The sequence below is a fragment of the Pseudophryne corroboree genome, chromosome 3 (assembly GCF_028390025.1).
Source record: "Pseudophryne corroboree isolate aPseCor3 chromosome 3, aPseCor3.hap2, whole genome shotgun sequence".
Lineage (NCBI taxonomy): Eukaryota > Metazoa > Chordata > Amphibia > Anura > Myobatrachidae > Pseudophryne > Pseudophryne corroboree.
Genome location: NC_086446.1, coordinates 796066106 through 796086557, shown reverse-complemented (window position 1 = coordinate 796086557; position 20452 = coordinate 796066106). Strand labels below are relative to the sequence as shown.

The 20452-nt window shown below is 45.9% G+C and overlaps 1 protein-coding gene across 4 annotated transcripts in view; it reads right to left on the bottom strand.

Moving 5' to 3' along the window:
• Positions 1-575: 575 nt before the first annotated feature.
• The window catches only part of LOC135058277 (homeobox protein NOBOX-like), a 113610-nt gene continuing 93733 nt past the window's right edge, over positions 576-20452 (bottom strand). For 3 of the 4 annotated variants that reach the window (XM_063963799.1, XM_063963797.1, XM_063963798.1), the window contains 2 exons: positions 15190-15417; positions 576-839 (listed from right to left, as the gene is read on the bottom strand). In XM_063963799.1, the coding sequence (XP_063819869.1) occupies positions 796-839; positions 15190-15417 (272 nt within the window). In that variant the 3' untranslated portion in view covers positions 576-795. The remainder of the gene's footprint in view (positions 840-15189; positions 15418-20452) is intronic. The other variant, XM_063963800.1, reaches the window with a different exon arrangement.

Sequence of the window (20452 nt, the reverse complement as noted above, 5' to 3'; positions counted from 1 at the left end):
CTGAGTAGCTCGAGACTTACTCCTACACTGCGATCAGTTCAGTCAGTTTCGTTCCTGGTTTGACGTCACACACACACCCAGCGTTCGCCCAGGCACTCCCCCGTTTCTCCAGCCACTCCCGCGTTTTTCCCAGAAACGCAAGTGTTTTTTCGCACACACCCATAAAACGGCCAGTTTCCGCCCAGAAACACCCACTTCCTGTCAATCACACTCCGATCACCAGAACGAAGAAATTTCTTCATAAAGCCGTGAGTAAAATACCAAACTTCTTAGCAAATTTACTTGGCGCAGGCGCGCTGTGAACATTGCGCATGCGCATTAGCGACTAATCGTTCCGTTGCGGAAAAAAAATAACGAGCAAACAACTCGGAATGAGTGCCATGAAGCGCTGTCACTGTTATTAATGGCTCTCTTACTGGGACTAGTAATCCTTTAATATCGGAATCCTAACAAGAGGTAAAAGCGTCATTACTTCTGCTACAAGCGGAATACAAGCTTCTCCAGGGACGTATGCAGACCCTGCACCAACAACGTGCTACACACAGAGAAGTAACTGAATGAGGAGACTTCACAGATGAAAGAAAAGGCTTTTTATTGGGCTGTGCTGCTGCAATATCTCAGTACTCGCAGCGTAGCCCTCCTCCCTCACTACAAACACAGGACGCCTTCCAACAATAATTTAACCGGGGAATCAAAGAAAAAACAAACATAAACCATCGTTACAGCTCGTGTTATCATGGGCCGCTGGCTCCTTGTCCATTGGTAGCCAGGCTTGTTCTGCCGGGAGAAAGCGCATCACAAACTCTGCTTAACGGAACCGCTGTCTTCTTTGGCGTCAGCTGCAACAAGATACAGTACATTAGAACACACACATGTGCGGCACATAAAGCAGCAACGTTTCGGGCAGGACTCAGGGGCTAATTCAGACCTGATTGGTGTGGTGCATTTTCGCACAGCAGCCGATCAGTGCGCCGGCGCATGCCAGAGAGCAGATGGCCATCTCAGCCCAGTGATCGCCTCTGCTTGATTGACAGGCAGAGCTGGGAGGGGGGTAGGCTGGCGGCGGCGGGCCGCTGTTTTGAGGGCGCGACATGCGGGGCAGACTAGCCCTGTGCTGACTAGCCCAGGTTGTACAATTTGATTTGGATGTGGGTCACACTTCCCGTTAAATGCACTAGCGACAGCCGTCTTTATCTCATATATAAATTAACACTGAATGGTGTTGTCTCGTAACATTGTAAGGGCCAGATTTATCAAGCTTTGGATAGCTTTGCACGGTGATAGAGTACCAGCCAATCAGCTCATAACTGTCATGTTACAGGCGGAGTCTGAAAGATGACAGACTGTAGCTGATTGGTTGGTGATTTGTCACCGTGCAATTTATCAGGTGTCTAGAAGCATCGAGTCATATGCACTATAATCTCCACTGTCCGTGACTGAAGGGCCATACAGGTACTCGGACTGAAGAAGGCTATCTGACCAGTCACACCCACTGCTGGTCTTTCAGGGCCACCCGCTGTAGCGCAGGAACATCTCACAGGGACGTCACTGACATGAGTGGAGATGAATTAAGCCTCAGAGAGAGATAAAGTACCGGCCAATCTGCTCCTGTCAGGTTACAGGTTGTATTTTAAAAATGACAGGAGCTGCTTGGTTGGTATTTTATCTCTCTCCACTTTATCACTCTCTGGGGCTTACTCAAATCTAATTAGTTGAACATCAATTAAAAATGACTTGCTATAAGAATGACCACATTCTAAACAAGGAACAATAGCGTGTTCTCCCGACTCGCTTTTCACCAAGTGTACACAAGTAGGAGCAATGAGGAGTCACACGCATTTCACCTTCATCTCATATATATATATATATATATATATATATATATATATATAGATATATATATATATAGATATATATATAGATATATATACGTAGCTGGGGTGCCGGCACTCCGTCTCTAGCCAATAAAAGTGCCTCGGTGCCTCCAATGCGATGCTGTGCAGCAGGGCAATATAGTGTGAAGGAGAGAGTGGCACTCAAACGGACTTCTTACTTCACTAAACAAATGGGCGCCGCACGCCTCTGCAGGTAACCTGCAGAGGCGTGCGGCGCCCATTTGTTTAGTGAAATAAGAAGTCCGTTTGAGTGCCACTCTCTCCTTCACACTATAATATATATACATATACATATATATATATATATATATATATATTGTCAAAGTCAGAAAAATATCTCTATGCACGCTACCATATTTGCACCGCACACTGGTCCGTGCTGCGCATGCGTACGCTCTCCCGTACGTGCGCATACTCACAGTCGCGGGCACCCGCAGGCGCATGGTATGCGTATTTACGGTAGAGTTTATGCGATCGTAGCGTGCGACTCAATCATTACATATTTTCACTAATAATGTATTTTGTAGATCACGGTCCCTTTGATAGATTCTGAAAGTTTGGTTAATATAGAATGTTCATGAACAGAGGAATCCCTCTTTGTTTGATACGAAGGGTCAGATAGGAGTAATACAGTGGTGTTTAGTATCCATCGGAAGAATATTTAATTAGAAATATTCCGGTGTTGGTTTGAAGCAGATCAATCGCTCGTGCGAATAGTTATGGACATAAGAAGTTTATGAACATTTACTTTATTTGCACTTTATTACCCATGCGGCGGGAAACTCAGTTTCCCTCCCACCTGAGCAGTTGGAAATAGTCACAGCCCACCTGTATGAATCAACCTATGACCTTTTGTTATAATGCGAAGCCGAATTCCTGTGTCCAATGAACAATGAGATTGTAGGGACCGTTGAATTGTATTGTGTGTGGAGCATAAATAGCAGGCCGACCATATCCAACTTCACTCTCTTCAACGGTTCTCATTGCTGATAATCGGGAGCTGGATATCGAGGCGTATGCGATCGTTCCCCTTGTGCGTAAGTTTTCTCCGTAATCATATTGTCTTACTGTGAGCCATTTCTCTCTCTCTCTCTCCCTCTCTTCTCTTTCTCTCGTATTTTCCCTCGATTAGACTTAAATTGTATTGTATTGTATTTCCTGTGTAGTTATCTGATTAGTTGGTTTATGTTATACTGTAGTGTATGCTTTGTACTGTGATTCTTTTTGCAAGTAATAGTCATAATACATATAATAGGTTTCGGACCCTAAGCCAGGTATCTGTGTATTCTTTATAGTGTTAAGTATTCTCTGAGCGTCGGTGACGCTCAAGCAGCTTTGTAGGTAATCAGGTTACACAAGGTTGCACTTACACATTGTCTCCACACTAAGGTTTACTGTGTATTTCATTGTTAGAGGTATAGATATAAAGGTTTAACGTTGTGAGCGTCTGCATCGCTGGTGATCTCCTCGTGGTCCCGAGCGCTGCTACGCTATAGCGAATCATTACGATAAGTCAACAGCCAATATTCTGCCTGCCTGCGATCACTTGGCCGTGAGTGAACGTGACGCCTGAGCGTCTCGATCACGGCTAAGCGATCGATACGCAACTTGCGTACCCTTACGGTACTTCTTACGTAGATAGCGTACAGTGTTCTTAGACCTCATAAAGGGTTATATACACGATAAAAAATGTAGCTTTATCAATTGGCGGCTCGTCCTGTCCTTCACATATCTGCACTAGGTAGATCAGCAGACATTATCCCTCAGCAAAGGGCGGGAGGTTGTCTCGTAGTGCTGACGGGATAAGCGTCTGCTTCGCTTAGATAAAAGAGTGCTGAAGGAATCCGGGAACCGGAGGTAAGAACAAAACGCTAGTGTCTTTTAAAACTGTATTTTTCTGTCTTGCGTACACACGCACGCACACATATATCTGCATTTCTTTTCTTTTTTCATTTTCGTATATCACTCTCCTGTCTGCCAGTTTTATAGTCGATAGAAGTGCAAAAAAAAAAAGATTTGCCGTTATTTCATAGTTTAAGAGTAAAGGTAATATAGTTAAAAGATAGACAAACACACAGTTTTGCCTGGGAGATAAGGCGAAGTCAGTGTGTTGTGTGGTAGATGACCAGGGATCATCTACATTGATAAAAATATAAATTGTGTTACGGTGGATCTTTGCTTTGCGTACACGTGTCCCTAACAAAAGACTTGTGTACGCAATCCAAAGGCGGACGCACGCAGCGTACATTACGCAACGGAGCGTCCGGTTACGCCCACGTAGCTCGTCACGATAAGTTGATTTTTAACGCAATGCGATAAGTAACGCAACGCGATAAGTAACGCAAAGCGGTAAATAGCGCCACAGGCGATAAATAACGCAAGTCTATTTTTGGAAATCCAAAATTTAAATTAACAGATCCTGCTCCTAATTGGTAACACAGCTGGGCTAAAGAAAAATTTCTGCGCAGAAATAGAAATAGAAGCAAAAGTGTACATGTGATGAGTGAGTGTTTTTGTATTACATAAGTTTATATAACTTAAAGGTTGAACCACAAGAAAAGTCGAGTACTCGTGAGGTACACGCGTGTAAGTGACGTGCACGGTGGCTAGGGAGGCATCCTTGGTTAAACATAATATTTGAGCATTAGAGTATAGCGGACCAGTATAGAACAAGGCCAGGAGGTCAGACCAGGAGGTCGTACAGAACAAGACCAGGAGGTCATAACAGACCAGGAGGTCCAGGTACAGTAAACAGGGAAGTCCGCTATACAGTTCAGAGGCACAACACCGAGAAGGGTTGGTGCAAGACCCATATAGGCCGTACAAGCTCTGGCTGAAGGAATTCGCAGTCGTAAGTTTCGATTCCATTGGTCTTTCTGTACACAAGCTTAGTTGTTTGTGTACTGAACGACTGGACCGCACGTAATTGTGTACAGTAGTTAGTAATCTGACCTAGTACCATTAGAGTAAAGGGGTCACAAACGCTATTTGTACATTCTGACGTGATTTGTGTAATTTTTTATTTTTCAAGAAGGGAAGTTCGCTGGTCACTCAGGAACTATCTGACAAACCTCACCTTTACTGGAAAGAGTAAGTGTTCTGCGGATAGCCCTCACATGTTCCAGTAAACAACGGTTTTTATAGGTGCCCTGGGTCGAGTACGCCAGCACCATATCGGTGTGATCAGGTCGTATTGGTCGGCGTGGGCGAGTGAGTGGGGTACTCGGTAAACCGCCACCGTCGGCCTATTGTGAACAATCTGGTTTTCTGTAAGGGTTCGCTGACGACCTTGATATAGAGATCAGAGGTAGAGCAAGCAACGCCTGCAGAGTTATGGGGGCCAGTTGTTCAGGTAGGGGGCGATCAACCTCGGTTCGGGTTGATTCAGTGGTCCGACCAATTGGGTCGGCCAGGTATATCATGTGTGAGAAATATGGAAGTCACACAGAGGTTTTATGTGATGAATGGGAGAGAATGACGGTACAAGACCGGGAGAAATTCCCAAGAATAGGTAGCTTCAGCCCAGAGGTGTTACAAAATTTAAGGAGGAGGATATGTCTCATAAAATCAACAAAGAGACGAGTTCAGCATTATAATTATTTACAGTTGTGGCAACAGGAAGGTGAGATACAGAGAGGTTTGGCTCAGGCGGCAGGATCTGGCTCTAACAGAAAACTAATTGCCACGGCCCCGCCGCCACCATATATATCAGGAGAGAAGTTGATTACGGAGAAAGACGCACTAAGGGGTAACACAAAACCACTTAGTAACTGTGTAAATGTTAATGATAATGTTAACCCATTAACCCATGCAAGTATTAACCCGTGCAAGTTGTACCCTGTTTTGAACTTTCCTCAGGAGTGTGATCAAGAGGACGAAGCGACAACGATTTCAGCGCTCTCTCTAGCAGCCACCATAGCAGAGACCACAGTAGGCACAGCAACACCCACGAGATTAGTAAAGGCCCCTAGCGGAGGGATAGGTGAGGTCGTATCAACTGGTAAGTACGGCACCATACATTATACTGAGACTATTTCACCACAAGCTGTAGAATCTACACAGAATGAGGTTGTTAGAATTACCCCTGTTAGGGTAATAGCAGTTCCCAATGGGAAAACAGATGTATCAGGAGCCACTCCCATAAGGAACATTGCCATGTACAGCCCATTTTCCCGAATGGAATTAAGGACCATAGTGTCTGAATTCCCTGACCCTAGAAAAGATTTAGTTGCCAGCCAAAAATACATCACAGACTTAGGAAACACTTTAGAGCCCAATAATAAAGATTGGCAGATATTGCTAAGAGCTTGTTTACCCTCCAATGTCGACTCAGCTCAATTTTTAGCTGATTGTGGACTAGATCTGGATGTACCTCTTACAGATGTGTACAACAAAGATAACGTAAGAAGGATAAACTTACAGTTAAAGGAGTATTTCCCAGCAGTTGTTAAATGGAACAAAATATTTTCCATTAAACAAAAAGAGTCAGAAACAGCTGCAGAATATTTTCACCGGGCACTATTAGAAATGGCAAAGTACACTGGTATAGAGGACATTAGGACAAATCCAAACCATCGAGAAATAGCAGTGTCTGTACTAATGGATGGTTTGAAGGAAACATTAAAGGCAAGGGTACAGACCACGCAACCATGTTGGCGAGGTCTGTCAGTGTCCACTTTGAGAGAGGCTGCTATTGATCACGACCGAAACATCACCAGACACAGGGAGTCGCAGAGTGATAAGCTAATGTCAGTAAGTATACAGGCTCTGACCACAAAACAGCCTGCGTATGTACCATCCAACCCTATGGGTAAGTCAACTATGATAACATGTTATTCTTGTCAAAGACAGGGGCACTATGCACGAGACTGTAGAGCGAAAAATTCGCAAAGATCATACCAACCCCCTAGACAACGACACGACACACGACATTGGGAGCAGGGTCCGCAGAAACGGAGTTATGAGCCACATACAGGGGAAACAAAAAGATATCCCCCAAACAGAGACTGGCATGCCTCTGGTAGTTCCCAACTATCTCCCTCACAAATAGTTGCTGCCAGCGGGATTCAGGGAGGTCACCATACCCAATAGGGGTGTGGCCATACCTGTAATCTGCAGCCAGTGAAATTGATTGCCAACCTTGAAAGTGAACCCGAGGTCGCAATTAATGTAGCTGGTAAAACTTTAAACTTTCTTGTAGACACAGGGGCAGCCAAGTCAGTGATAAATTCGACAGTGGGCATGAGGACCACTGGTAGGACAATTCCAGCCATGGGAGTAACAGGAGTAGTCAAGCACTACCCTGTTAGCAAACCAGCCGAGATTACAATAGGGCCTTTGCATACCAAGCATTCCTTTTTGCTGGCTACATCGGCACCAACCAATCTCCTGGGAAGAGATTTACTGTGTAAAATGGGGTGCGTCATTTATTGTACTCCTGAAGGTGTATTCTTGGACATACCTGAGAAACACGCTCAGGAAGTGCGAGACATGTTAGACTCCCCATCAAAATTAATGTCACATACCATTATGACAAATAGGAATCCATCCCAGATAGAAGAGATGACATCTCAGATACCAGAGTCACTTTGGACAAAAGACGGACAGGACACTGGATTAATGGCAAACGTAGCTCCAGTAGTTGTACAAGTAAAAGATGGTAGGATAGCTCCAAAAATCCCACAATATCCTCTGAAGCCAGAGGTGGAGTTAGGAGTTTACCCAGTAATAGAGCGCTTGCTACAACAGGGCATTCTGGTAAGAACGTCCAGCACTGCCAATAGTCCCATCTTCCCTGTTAAGAAGAGTGGGGGGAGGGGTTACAGGCTAGTGCAGGATCTAAGGGGGATTAACAAAATAGTTGAGAGTCAGTTCCCCGTAGTGCCAAATCCAGCTGTCATCCTAATGCAAATCCCTCCCACTGCCAAATTTTTCACTGTTATTGACCTCTGCTCCGCTTTCTTTTCGGTACCTCTGCACCCTGACAGCCAATATTTGTTTGCATTCACATACAGAGGAGTCCAATACACGTGGACTCGATTACCCCAAGGTTTCATAGATAGTCCAAGTATATTTTCTCAGGCTTTGCATGATTGTTTACAGTCTTTTCAACCAGACAGTGGATCAGTATTGATACAGTATGTGGACGATTTATTACTGTGTTCAGATTCACTGGAAGCATCTCTGAAGGATACGAAACAGCTCCTGTTTCATCTTTCAGACACCGGACACAAGGTGTCCAAAGACAAGTTGCAATTATGCCAAACTAAGGTAAAATATTTGGGACACTGTCTAACACAAGGACTGAGACACCTGACCGCTGATAGAATCCAAGCAATTAGAGACATGACCCTGCCACAAACCCAGCAACAGATCAGAACGTTTTTAGGAATGTGTGGGTATTGCCGTAATTGGATCCCAGGGTTTTCCATTTTAGCGTTATCTTTGCAGGAAATGGTCTCCTCAAACAAACCTGATCGGATTTCGCATACAGACGAATCTGAGATGGCATTTGAGAGACTTAAACAGTGCCTAACGCAGGCACCAGCACTAGGTATGCCAGACTATGGGAAACCCTTTGAACTATACGGAACAGAAAGTGCTGGTTGCGCGGCAGGCGTACTAACCCAAAAACACGGTGATGCCAGCAGGCCAGTTGCATACTACAGCGCTCAGCTAGATACGGTAGCGCGATCCCTCCCCACATGCTTGCGAAGCGTTGCTGCGATAGCATTGCTAGTGACAAAAAGCGAAGATGTCGTGCTAGGCCACAACCTCACAATCCATACGCCACATGCGGTATCAGCCTTATTGAATTCTGCCCAAACCAGACACGTCTCATCAGCGAGGTTTACAAGATGGGAATTGGCACTAATGGCCCCCGTAAACATCACCATAAGGAGATGCAGTGCATTAAACCCTGCAACATATCTCCCAGGTGTGCCTGGTCAGGCACAAAGGGTGGAAGGTGAGAGTGCTGGGGAAGGAGGATTTAATACAAAGGAAGATACACATGATTGTATGGAATATTTGACCCAAAATTTTACCGCAAGGCCTGACATCAGTGACAACCCACTGGAAGATGCAGAACTCACGTTCTACACGGACGGTAGTTGTCACAGACAGTCAGACTCGGGAGACTTGTGTACTGGATACGCAGTCGTAGATGACCAAGACACCATAGAAGCGGAACCGCTAGGCCCACCTCACTCAGCCCAGGTTGCTGAACTGGTCGCCCTAACCAGAGCATGTGAATTGGCTAAGGGTAAGTCAGCCAATATCTACACCGATTCTAGATACGCATTCGGGGTAGTCCATGATTTCGGAGCCCTATGGCGCCTCAGAAATTTCATGACGGCAGCTGGTACACCGGTAGCGCATGCAGCTCACATAAAAAGGCTTCGAACAGCGATACAGGAACCCGACAGAGTGGCTGTTATCAAATGTAAGGCACACACATATAGCCAAGACCCGGTATCACTTGGTAACAGCCGAGCAGACGAAGCTGCTAAGTTAGCAGCTGCTACCCCCATACAGACAGACACCACACAACTGATGGTATTCAATACCATCAACACACAGAAGTTGTGTAAAATGCAAAATTTGTGTTCCACACAGGAAAGGGCAGTCTGGAAGGCAAAGGGATGTGGCCAAGAGTCCTCAGGACTCTGGACGGATGGACATGGTAAACCAGTGGCCCCCAGAGCATATCTTCCATGTCTGGCTGAAGCAGCTCACGGACTGACTCATCTAGGCAAGGAGGGAATGTGCAAATTGGTAAGAGCCTATTGGTGCGCCCCAGGATTCTCCTCTCATGCGAGTAAAAGAGCAATGTCATGCCTTACCTGTCTGAGAAAGAATATTGGAAAGGCAATACCAACAGAACCATCCCATATCCCACCTGCCGGCGGCCCTTTCCAGGTAATACAAATTGACTTCATTCAATTACCCCCTTGTCGGAATTTGAAATATGTACTTGTTTGTATAGATGTTTTCTCGAATTGGGTCGAAGCATTTCCTGCAGCTACAAATACCGCTATGTTTACAGCTAAGAAAATTGTGCAGGAATTTGTATGTAGATATGGTATCCCTAGAATAATCGAAAGCGATAGGGGTACCCATTTTACAGGTGATGTCTTTCAAGGAATGTGTAAGTTGATGGGAATTGATAGCAAGCTGCACACTCCGTACCGTCCACAGGCGAGTGCGAAGGTCGAAAGAGTGAACAGCACTATTAAAAATAAATTGAGTAAAGTGATGGCAGAGACAGGATTGACATGGCCAGAAGCTTTACCCATTGTATTGTACAGTATCAGAACCACTCCCAGGTCCCCTCTTAATCTGTCCCCCTTTGAAATCTTATTTGGTCGACAACCGCATGTCATGATTAACCCTCAGGATGATTTGAAATGTAACAATGAAGTAACTGTAAAGTACTTGATTAACATGAGTAAACAGTTAAGGAATCAAAATGATAATCTAAAGTTGGTGATTCCTGATCTACCTGATAGTAGTTGTCAGGACATTGAACCTGGGGATTATGTAATGATACGAAATTTTCTACGCTCAGGTTGCCTTATTGACAGATGGGAAGGACCATACCAGGTCTTATTGACTAGCACGACAGCATTGAAGGTTGCTGAGAGAGAGACTTGGGTCCATTCATCCCACTGCAAGAAGGTTGCTGATCCAGAGAAGTCCCGTGATAAGGAACAGACGGTAGAGGTTGTATCACTGGAGTGTCTGTTCCAGGAGGACTGAGGCGGCACCTGAGCCTTGAAGACCGAGAGCTGTTGTCGACTCCCCACTCCCTTTTATTGTTTTTCTCCACTTCCCATCCCCTCTCCCTCAAATGTATTTTTCCTCCTTCTCACTCTTCTTCGTCTCCTCCTCAAAGATGGACTTGCCCCAAGAGACTGTGATCCGGATTTTCCTGTTGACCATGATGTTGACCAGAGCAGTCTGTTCCGGCGAGAGTACCATGGAGGTCGATAGAGGTTCTGGAATGGGTTCTGATGATAAAGATGGAGGCGTAGTTTTCCAAGATCAACCTAACCAACAAGCAAAGGCGAGTATCAGAAAACGATCCGATAGCATTGACCATAGAAGAAATTGTGACGGATTGTTAGCTGAAGAAAACTGTATCTGTAGGCTCTGTAACAAAGTCATTGAAGATGGGTGCATTAAGAAATGCCAATCCAGTTTTAATATCCATATGGACCGGCATCCATTGAGTGATTATCACACCTTAGTGGGTAATGTATTAAACAAAACAGATTGTTGGGTATGCTCTCAAGTACCTCAGGGTCATAGCAAATCAGGGCTAGTACCATTTCCTTTAACGATAGGGGAGGTACTTGAGTTAAATGGTGGGAGACCGGTGGACCGGAGGTTTAATATCTCCAGCCCTCCTAGTTTGAAGCTCCACCAATACCACGTGGATAGGTCCCTATTATGTTTTAACATCTCCAATTCCAGAAAGCCGGGAAATTGGGAAGTATCATGGAGCGACCACACCATGACCTTTTCACACAGAGCAGATAGAATGCCTACAGATACAGAGCTTGTACGCCACATAGCCAGTAGAGGAAAATCTTTCCGGTATAGATACACTTTAGGAAATAGGATTACTAGAGTTGGAGAAGTATCACCAGGATACTGTGCACATATCGTACAACCTGATACGTGCATTAAGCAGATGGAAGAGTTAGGGCTAGGAGATTTCACCTGGAAGGTGTGTAATATGGTAATGTCTTTCTCCGTCCCATATGTTCTCCCCGATGATGCATATTTCATATGCGGGAGAAAGGCGTACAAGTGGCTTGCCCCAAACTCTGAAGGATTGTGTTATATTGGAAGAGTATTGCCTGAAGTAATGACTGTAACACATGACAAAATGAAAGACATACACCGTGGTGCCCAAGCTCCTTATACTCACACTCATTACGAGCACCTCGTTAAAAGACAACTGTCAGAAAGGTTAGAGCATCCGGCCTCTGATCTGATCCATGAATCCACCGGGATTCAGGTTCTGGTGGCGTTAGATTTCACTCGCACCGCTCGAGGAGTGATGAATTATAGATACATTTCCGCACTCGCCAATTTGTTAGATAATATCACTGAAATGTATGATGACACGTTTAGATATACTGGAAGAGAACTCCAGGCTTATAAAACAGAACTGGTACAGCATAGAATGGTTCTTAATTACCTCACAGCAGTGACAGGCGGATATTGTGTTACATTAGCAACACAGTACGGCGTGAAGTGTTGCACGTATATCACGAATAGCACCGAGGATCCGGTAGAGGTCATAGACCAAAAGATGGACGATATTCTCCAATTAAAGTGGGAATTTCGTCGAAAACACAATCTCACTCTTGCTGCTGTAGGTAATGAGCTGACTGGTTGGGTGTCATGGTTGAACCCGCGAAATTGGTTCTCTGGTTTAGGAGACTGGGCTCAAGGAGTCATAATGGATGTTGGGAAGTTTCTACTATGTATCTTAGGTGTCGTTATATCGATTGGATTGATATTTAGATGCGGGCAGGCTTTAATGAGGTGCAAACAAAGTACCAGAGTGATGAGTTTGAGGAGTGAGGAAACTGTAATTAACCTGGATTTGATTTACGACCCAACGATAGAAACAATGATGTGATGAAAATGCGATTTCTACGGTCCGTTTCTTTCACCTGTTTTTCTGGTTTTTCTCCAAGATAACAAGACCCCCTTGGACGAGGAAGTTGATGAGACGCTATACAGACAACGGATAGACCAAAGAAGAAGTTTTGACCACTTGAGATATGGACACTTGATGAACTTTGCCATGGATCCCCAGTTTCCCTAGAATTCTTAAAATTACGCTAGCCCAACATTTTTTGTAAATCTAATGGCATTGACAAAGCTTATTGCTCACGCTTAATGAGCAAAACAGCGCAAAGAAGACGACTTTCAACTGATACCGAACAAAACTTCAACCGACAGATGTACATTAACCTGACATAGAATACCACCGCATTTACCGTAATTATGTCTTTTCTTCATTTCTACAACCCTCAGGTAATGACACACATAGTATAGGGAATACAGGCACAGATATCAGCAATCACATATTCCCCCATTCATGTATCAACTAAAATGTGCTCCCCATTTTGTTCAAAATCCGAAAAGAGCTCGGTAAAGTTTGACAGCCCATCCACAGACCTGTACCACAGGATAAGAAGGAATTCAAATGTATACTTCGCAATACCTCGAAGCTTGATTTACAACACGTACGGCACGATGATACATGACCCCCCAAACATGGACTCATACACACATGCTTCTGCTATCTCACTAGGTCATACCCTCTTCCCACCTACTCCTCTCTCCTCCCTTACCCAACCATGGAAATGAATTAACCCCTGACATATATTTTTCTCCTTTTGAAATGTTTTCAGGAAGTGGCAGTTATTATTGACTGCCAAAGGGTGGACTGTCAAAGTCAGAAAAATATCTCTATGCACGCTACCATATTTGCACCGCACACTGGTCCGTGCTGCGCATGCGTACGCTCTCCCGTACGTGCGCATACTCACAGTCGCGGGCACCCGCAGGCGCATGGTATGCGTATTTACGGTAGAGTTTATGCGATCGTAGCGTGCGACTCAATCATTACATATTTTCACTAATAATGTATTTTGTAGATCATGGTCCCTTTGATAGATTCTGAAAGTTTGGTTAATATAGAATGTTCATGAACAGAGGAATCCCTCTTTGTTTGATACGAAGGGTCAGATAGGAGTAATACAGTGGTGTTTAGTATCCATCGGAAGAATATTTAATTAGAAATATTCCGGTGTTGGTTTGAAGCAGATCAATCGCTCGTGCGAATAGTTATGGGCATAAGAAGTTTATGAACATTTACTTTATTTGCACTTTATTACCCATGCGGCGGGAAACTCAGTTTCCCTCCCACCTGAGCAGTTGGAAATAGTCACAGCCCACCTGTATGAATCAACCTATGACCTTTTGTTATAATGCGAAGCCGAATTCCTGTGTCCAATGAACAATGAGATTGTAGGGACCGTTGAATTGTATTGTGTGTGGAGCATAAATAGCAGGCCGACCATATCCAACTTCACTCTCTTCAACGGTTCTCATTGCTGATAATCGGGAGCTGGATATCGAGGCGCATGCGATCGTTCCCCTTGTGCGTAAGTTTTCTCCGTAATCATATTGTCTTACTGTGAGCCATTTCTCTCTCTCTCTCTCCCTCTCTTCTCTTTCTCTCGTATTTTCCCTCGATTAGACTTAAATTGTATTGTATTGTATTTCCTGTGTAGTTATCTGATTAGTTGGTTTATGTTATATTGTAGTGTATGCTTTGTACTGTGATTCTTTTTGCAAGTAATAGTCATAATACATATAATAGGTTTCGGACCCTAAGCCAGGTATCTGTGTATTCTTTATAGTGTTAAGTATTCTCTGAGCGTCGGTGACGCTCAAGCAGCTTTGTAGGTAATCAGGTTACACAAGGTTGCACTTACACATTGTCTCCACACTAAGGTTTACTGTGTATTTCATTGTTAGAGGTATAGATATAAAGGTTTAACGTTGTGAGCGTCTGCATTGCTGGTGATCTCCTCGTGGTCCCGAGCGCTGCTACGCTATAGCGAATCATTACGATAAGTCAACAGCCAATATTCTGCCTGCCTGCGATCACTTGGCCGTGAGTGAACGTGACGCCTGAGCGTCTCGATCACGGCTAAGCGATCGATACGCAACTTGCGTACCCTTACGGTACTTCTTACGTAGATAGCGTACAGTGTTCTTAGACCTCATAAAGGGTTATATACACGATAAAAAATTTAGCTTTATCAATATATATACACATACATACATACATACATACATACATACACACTATTAATTGGACCATGAGCCACCTCAGTGTGCCTTACCCAGATCTGCCCCTCTGTGGCTCCCTCTCTATACTCTGCTTTGCCTCCTGCTCTGACTGCCTCTCTTTCTATTGTGTGTGTACACACACACACACACACACACACACACACACAAAAGAAAGTATTCCCTTAGTAGCACAACAGGATAACACATTTGTGGTTACACACACGTCTACCAGGTGGTCTTCGGGTTGCTGGCGAGCTGTCGGTATGCCGGCGGTCGGGTTTCCAGCGCCGATATGCTGGTCGCCGGGACCCGGACCACCGGCAAACCATACTACACCCACGTCTACCTGCAGAACTGTGCTGTACTATAAGCCCTGTATGTGCGCATTAATGTTTGCTGGACTTACTACTAGTGTTCCCGCTCCGCTCACACTCGGTGCTCTGTGTCTCCGTGGCGGTCTGTGCATTCGCTGTGGGCTTGTGAGGTTGCTGTGCGATGCGAGGTGCAGGCGGTGGGAAATGCGGCTGCTCAGGCGCACCGCGACTGCTTCCAGCCTGATGGCGAGGAATGGGAAACGGCGCTCCTTGTATGTACATATCGTTCCAGGGAGGAGCGTGGAAGGAAAGTCCACCTGCTGGAAGAGAGAGAGAGAGAAGCGGATAGAGAGAACCAGCGCCTGGATGTACAGCGGCATCACACCGTTCCATAATGAGATGCATCATTCAACTGATTAACAGGAATTTTGCGCCTGTCCATTTATAACTGTACAATGGACAGAATATATTATTTGAAACCATATAATAATGGAGGAAGATCTCGGATATGTTTCCTCCCTGTTTACACTGGTAGGTGACTAAATAGATGCACAGGGATGGTCCACGTTATCCGAGTGTCGTGGGCGTGTCCCTGATGTGGTTGCGTACTCAGATGTGTAATGGCTTATACAAGGGCTGGTGAAAGTTTTGATGATGCGACCGACTGTTGCGTCTGAAGACTCACAGAGTCCTTGCACATTGGGATGCACGGCTGTATACCACGGCAGGACATGTAGCGGTATTTGCATAACGTCGCAGACGCAATACCGACAAAGGGTGTTGACACGGACCCTGCAGCATCTAACAAAGGCCCTTAGTGAGTATACTGTCCAAGGCGTGGGGAGAAGGATTCTGGGGAAGAAAATAAGAATTTACTTACCGATAATTCTATTTCTCATAGTCCGTAGTGGATGTTGGGAACTCCGTAAGGACCATGGGGAATAGCGGCTCCGCAGGAGACTGGGCACAAAAAGTAAAAGCTTTAGACTAGCTGGTGTGCACTGGCTCCTCCGCCTATGACCCTCCTCCAAGCCTCAGTTAAGATACTGTGCCCGGACGAGCGTACATAATAAGGAAGGATCTTGAATCCCGGGTAAGACTCATACCAGCCACACCAATCACACCGTACAACCTGTGATCTGAACCCAGTTAACAGCATGATAACAAAGGAGCCTCTGAAAAGATGGCTTCCAACAATAAACAACCCGATTTGTTTGTAACAATAACTATATACAAGTATTGCAGACAATCCGCACTTGGGATGGGCGCCCAGCATCCACTACGGACTATGAGAAATAGAATTATCGGTAAGTAAATTCTTATTTTCTCTAACGTCCTAAGTGGATGCTGGGGACTCCGTAAGGACCATGGGGATTATACCAAAGCTCCCAAACGGGCGGGAGAGTGCGGATGACTCTGCAGCACCGAATGAGAGAACTCCAGGTCCTCCTCAGCCAGGGTATCAAATTTGTAGAATTTAGCAAACGTGTTTGCCCCTGACCAAGTAGCTGCTCGGCAAAGTTGTAAAGCCGAGACCCCTCGGGCAGCCGCCCAAGATGAGCCCACCTTCCTTGTGGAATGGGCTTTTACAGATTTTGGCTGTGGCAGGCCTGCCACAGAATGTGCAAGTTGAATTGTACTACAAATCCAACGAGCAATCGTCTGCTTAGAAGCAGGAGCACCCAGCTTGTTGGGTGCATACAGTATAAACAGCGAGTCAGATTTTCTGACTCCAGCCGTCCTGGAAACATATATTTTCAGGGCCCTGACTACGTCCAGCAACTTGGAGTCCTCCAAGTCCCTAGTAGCCACAGGTACCACAATAGGTTGATTCATGTGAAACGCTGAAACCACCTTAGGGAGAAATTGAGGACGAGTCCTCAATTCCGCCCTATCCGAATGAAATATCAGGTAAGGGCTTTTATAGGATAAAGCCGCCAATTCTGATACGCGCCTGGCTGAAGCCAGGGCCAACAGCATTACCACTTTCCATGTGAGATATTTCAAATCCACTGTGGCAAGTGGTTCAAACCAATGTGATTTTAGGAACCCTAAAACTACATTGAGATCCCAAGGTGCCACTGGAGGCACAAAAGGAGGCTGTATATGCAGTACCCCTTTGACAAACGTCTGAACTTCAGGCACTGAAGCCAGTTCTTTCTGGAAGAAGATCGACAGGGCCGAAATTTGAACCTTAATGGATCCTAATTTTAGGCCCATAGACAATCCTGCTTGCAGGAAATGTAGGAAACGACCCAGTTGAAATTCCTCCGTAGGGGCCTTCTTGGCCTCACACCACGCAACATATTTTCGCCAAATGCGATGATAATGTTTTGCAGTTACATTCTTCCTGGCCTTGATCAGGGTAGGGATGACTTCATCTGGAATGCCTTTTTCCTTCAGGATCCGGCGTTCAACCGCCATGCCGTCAAACGCAGCCGCGGTAAGTCTTGGAACAGACAAGGTCCCTGCTGGAGCAGGTCCTTCCTTAGAGGTAGAGGCCACGGGTCCTCCGTGAGCATCTCTTGCAGCTCCGGGTACCAAGTTCTTCTTGGCCAATCCGGAGCCACGAGTATCGTTCTTACTCCTCTCCTTCTTATGATTCTCAGTACTTTTGGTATGAGAGGAAGAGGAGGGAACACATATACCGACTGGAACACCCACGGAGTTACCAGAGCGTCCACCGCTATTGCCTGAGGGTCCCTTGACCTGGCGCAATATCTGTCCAGTTTCTTGTTGAGACGGGACGCCATCATGTCCACCTTTGGTTTTTCCCAACGGTTTACAATCACTTGGAAGACTTCTGGATGAAGTCCCCACTCCCCCGGGTGGAGGTAGTGTCTGCTGAGGAAGTCTGCTTCCCAGTTGTCCACTCCCGGAATGAACACTGCTGACAGTGCTATCACATGATTTTCCGCCCAGCGGAGAATCCTTGCAGCTTCTGCCATTGCCCTCCTGCTTCTTGTGCCGCCCTGTCTGTTTACGTGGGCGACAGCCGTGATATTGTCCGACTGGATCAATACCGGTTGACCCTGAAGCAGAGGCCTTGCTTGACTTAGGGCATTGTAAATGGCCCTTAGCTCTAGGATATTTATGTGAAGAGACGTTTCCATGCTTGACCACAAGCCCTGGAAATTTCTTCCCTGTGTGACTGCTCCCCAGCCTCTCAGGCTGGCATCCGTGGTTACCAGCATCCAATCCTGAATGCCGAATCTGCGGCCCTCTAGAAGATGAGCCTTCTGTAACCACCACAGGAGAGATACCCTTGTCCTTGGAGATAGGGTTATCCGCTGATGCATCTGAAGATGCGATCCGGACCATTTGTCCAGCAGATCCCACTGAAAAGTTCTTGCATGGAATCTTCCGAATGGAATCGCTTCGTAAGAAGCCACCATTTTTCCCAGGACTCTCCTGCACTGATGCACTGACACTTGTCCTGGTTTTAGGAGGTTCCTGACTAGCTCGGATAACTCCCTGGCCTTCTCCTCCGGGAGAAACACCTTTTTCTGGACTGTGTCCAGAATCATCCCTAGGAACAGTAGACGTGTTGTTGGAATCAGCTGTGATTTTGGGATATTTAGAATCCACCCGTGCTGACGTAGCACTACCTGAGATAGTGCTACTCCGACCTCTAACTGTTCCCTGGACCTTGCCCTTATCAGGAGATCGTCCAAGTAAGGGATAATTAATACGCCTTTTCTTCGAAGAAGAATCATAATTTCGGCCATTACCTTGGTAAAGACCTGTGGTGCTGTGGACAATCCAAACGGCAGCGTCTGAAACTGATAATGACAGTTTTGTATCACAAACCTGAGGTACCCTTGGTGAGAAGGGTAGATTGGGACATGGAGATAAGCATCCTTGATGTCTAGAGATACCATATAGTCCCCTTCTTCCAGGTTCGCTATCACTGCTCTGAGTGACTCCATCTTGAATTTGAACCTTTTTATGTAAGTGTTCAAAGATTTTAGATTTAAAATTGGTCTCACCGAGCCGTCCGGCTTCGGTACCACAAACAGCGTGGAATAATACCCCTTTCCCTGTTGTAGGAGGGGTACCTTGATTATCACCTGCTGGGAATACAGCTTGTGAATAGCTTCCAATACTGCCTCCCTGTCGGAGGGAGACGTTGGTAGAGCAGACTTCAGGAACCGGCGAGGGGGAGACGTCTCGAATTCCAATTTGTACCCCTGTGATACTACCTGCAGGATCCAGGGGTCCACTTGCGAGTGAGCCCACTGCGCGCTGAAATTCTTGAGACGGCCCCCCACCGTGCCCGAGTCTGCTTGCAGAGCCCCAGCGTCATGCTGAGGACTTGGCAGAAGCGGGGGAGGGCTTCTGCTCCTGGGAAGAGGCTGCATGGTGCAGTCTTTTTCCCCTTCCTCTGCCCCGGGGCAGGAACGAACGGCCTTTTTCCCTCTTGCCCTTATAGGGACGAAAGGACTGGGTTTGAAAAGACGGTGTCTTTTTCTGCTGAGAGGTGACCTGGGGTAAAAAGGTGGATTTTCCAGCCGTTGCTGTGGCTACCAGGTCCGATAGACCGACCCCAAATAACTCCTCCCCTTTATACGGCAATACTTCCATATGTCGTTTGGAATCCGCATCACCTGACCACTGTCGCGTCCATAACGTTCTTCTGGCAGAAATGGACATCGCACTTACTCTAGATGCCAGGGTGCAAATATCCCTCTGTGCATCTCGCATATATAGTAATGCATCCTTTAAATGCTCTATAGTTAATAATATACTGTCCCTATCCAGGGTATCAATATTTTCAGTCAGGGAATCCGACCAAGCCACTCCAGCGCTGCACATCCAGGCTGAGGCGATCGCTGGTCGCAGTATAACACCGGTATGTGTGTATATACCTTTTAAGATATTTTCCAGCCTTCTATCAGTTGGTTCCTTGAGAGCGGCCGTATCAGGAGACGGTAACGCCACTTGTTTTGATAAGCGTGTGAGCGCCTTATCTACCCTAGGGGGTGTTTCCCAACGTGCCCTAACCTCTGGCGGGAAAGGGTATAGTGCCAATAATTTATTAGAAATCAGCAGTTTTTTATCGGGGGAAACCCACGCTTTATCACACACCTCATTTAATTCATCTGACTCAGGAAAAACCACTGGTAGTTTTTTCACACCCCACATAATACCCTTTTTTGTGGTACTTGTAGTGTCAGAAATGTTCAATGCCTCCTTCATTGCCGTGATCATGTAACGTGTGGCCCTACTGGACATTACGTTTGTCTCGTCACCGTCGACACTGGATTCAGTATCCGTGTCAGGGTCTGTGTCGACCATCTGAGGTAACGGGCGTTTTAGCGCCCCTGACGGTGTCTGAGACGCCTGAACAGGCAC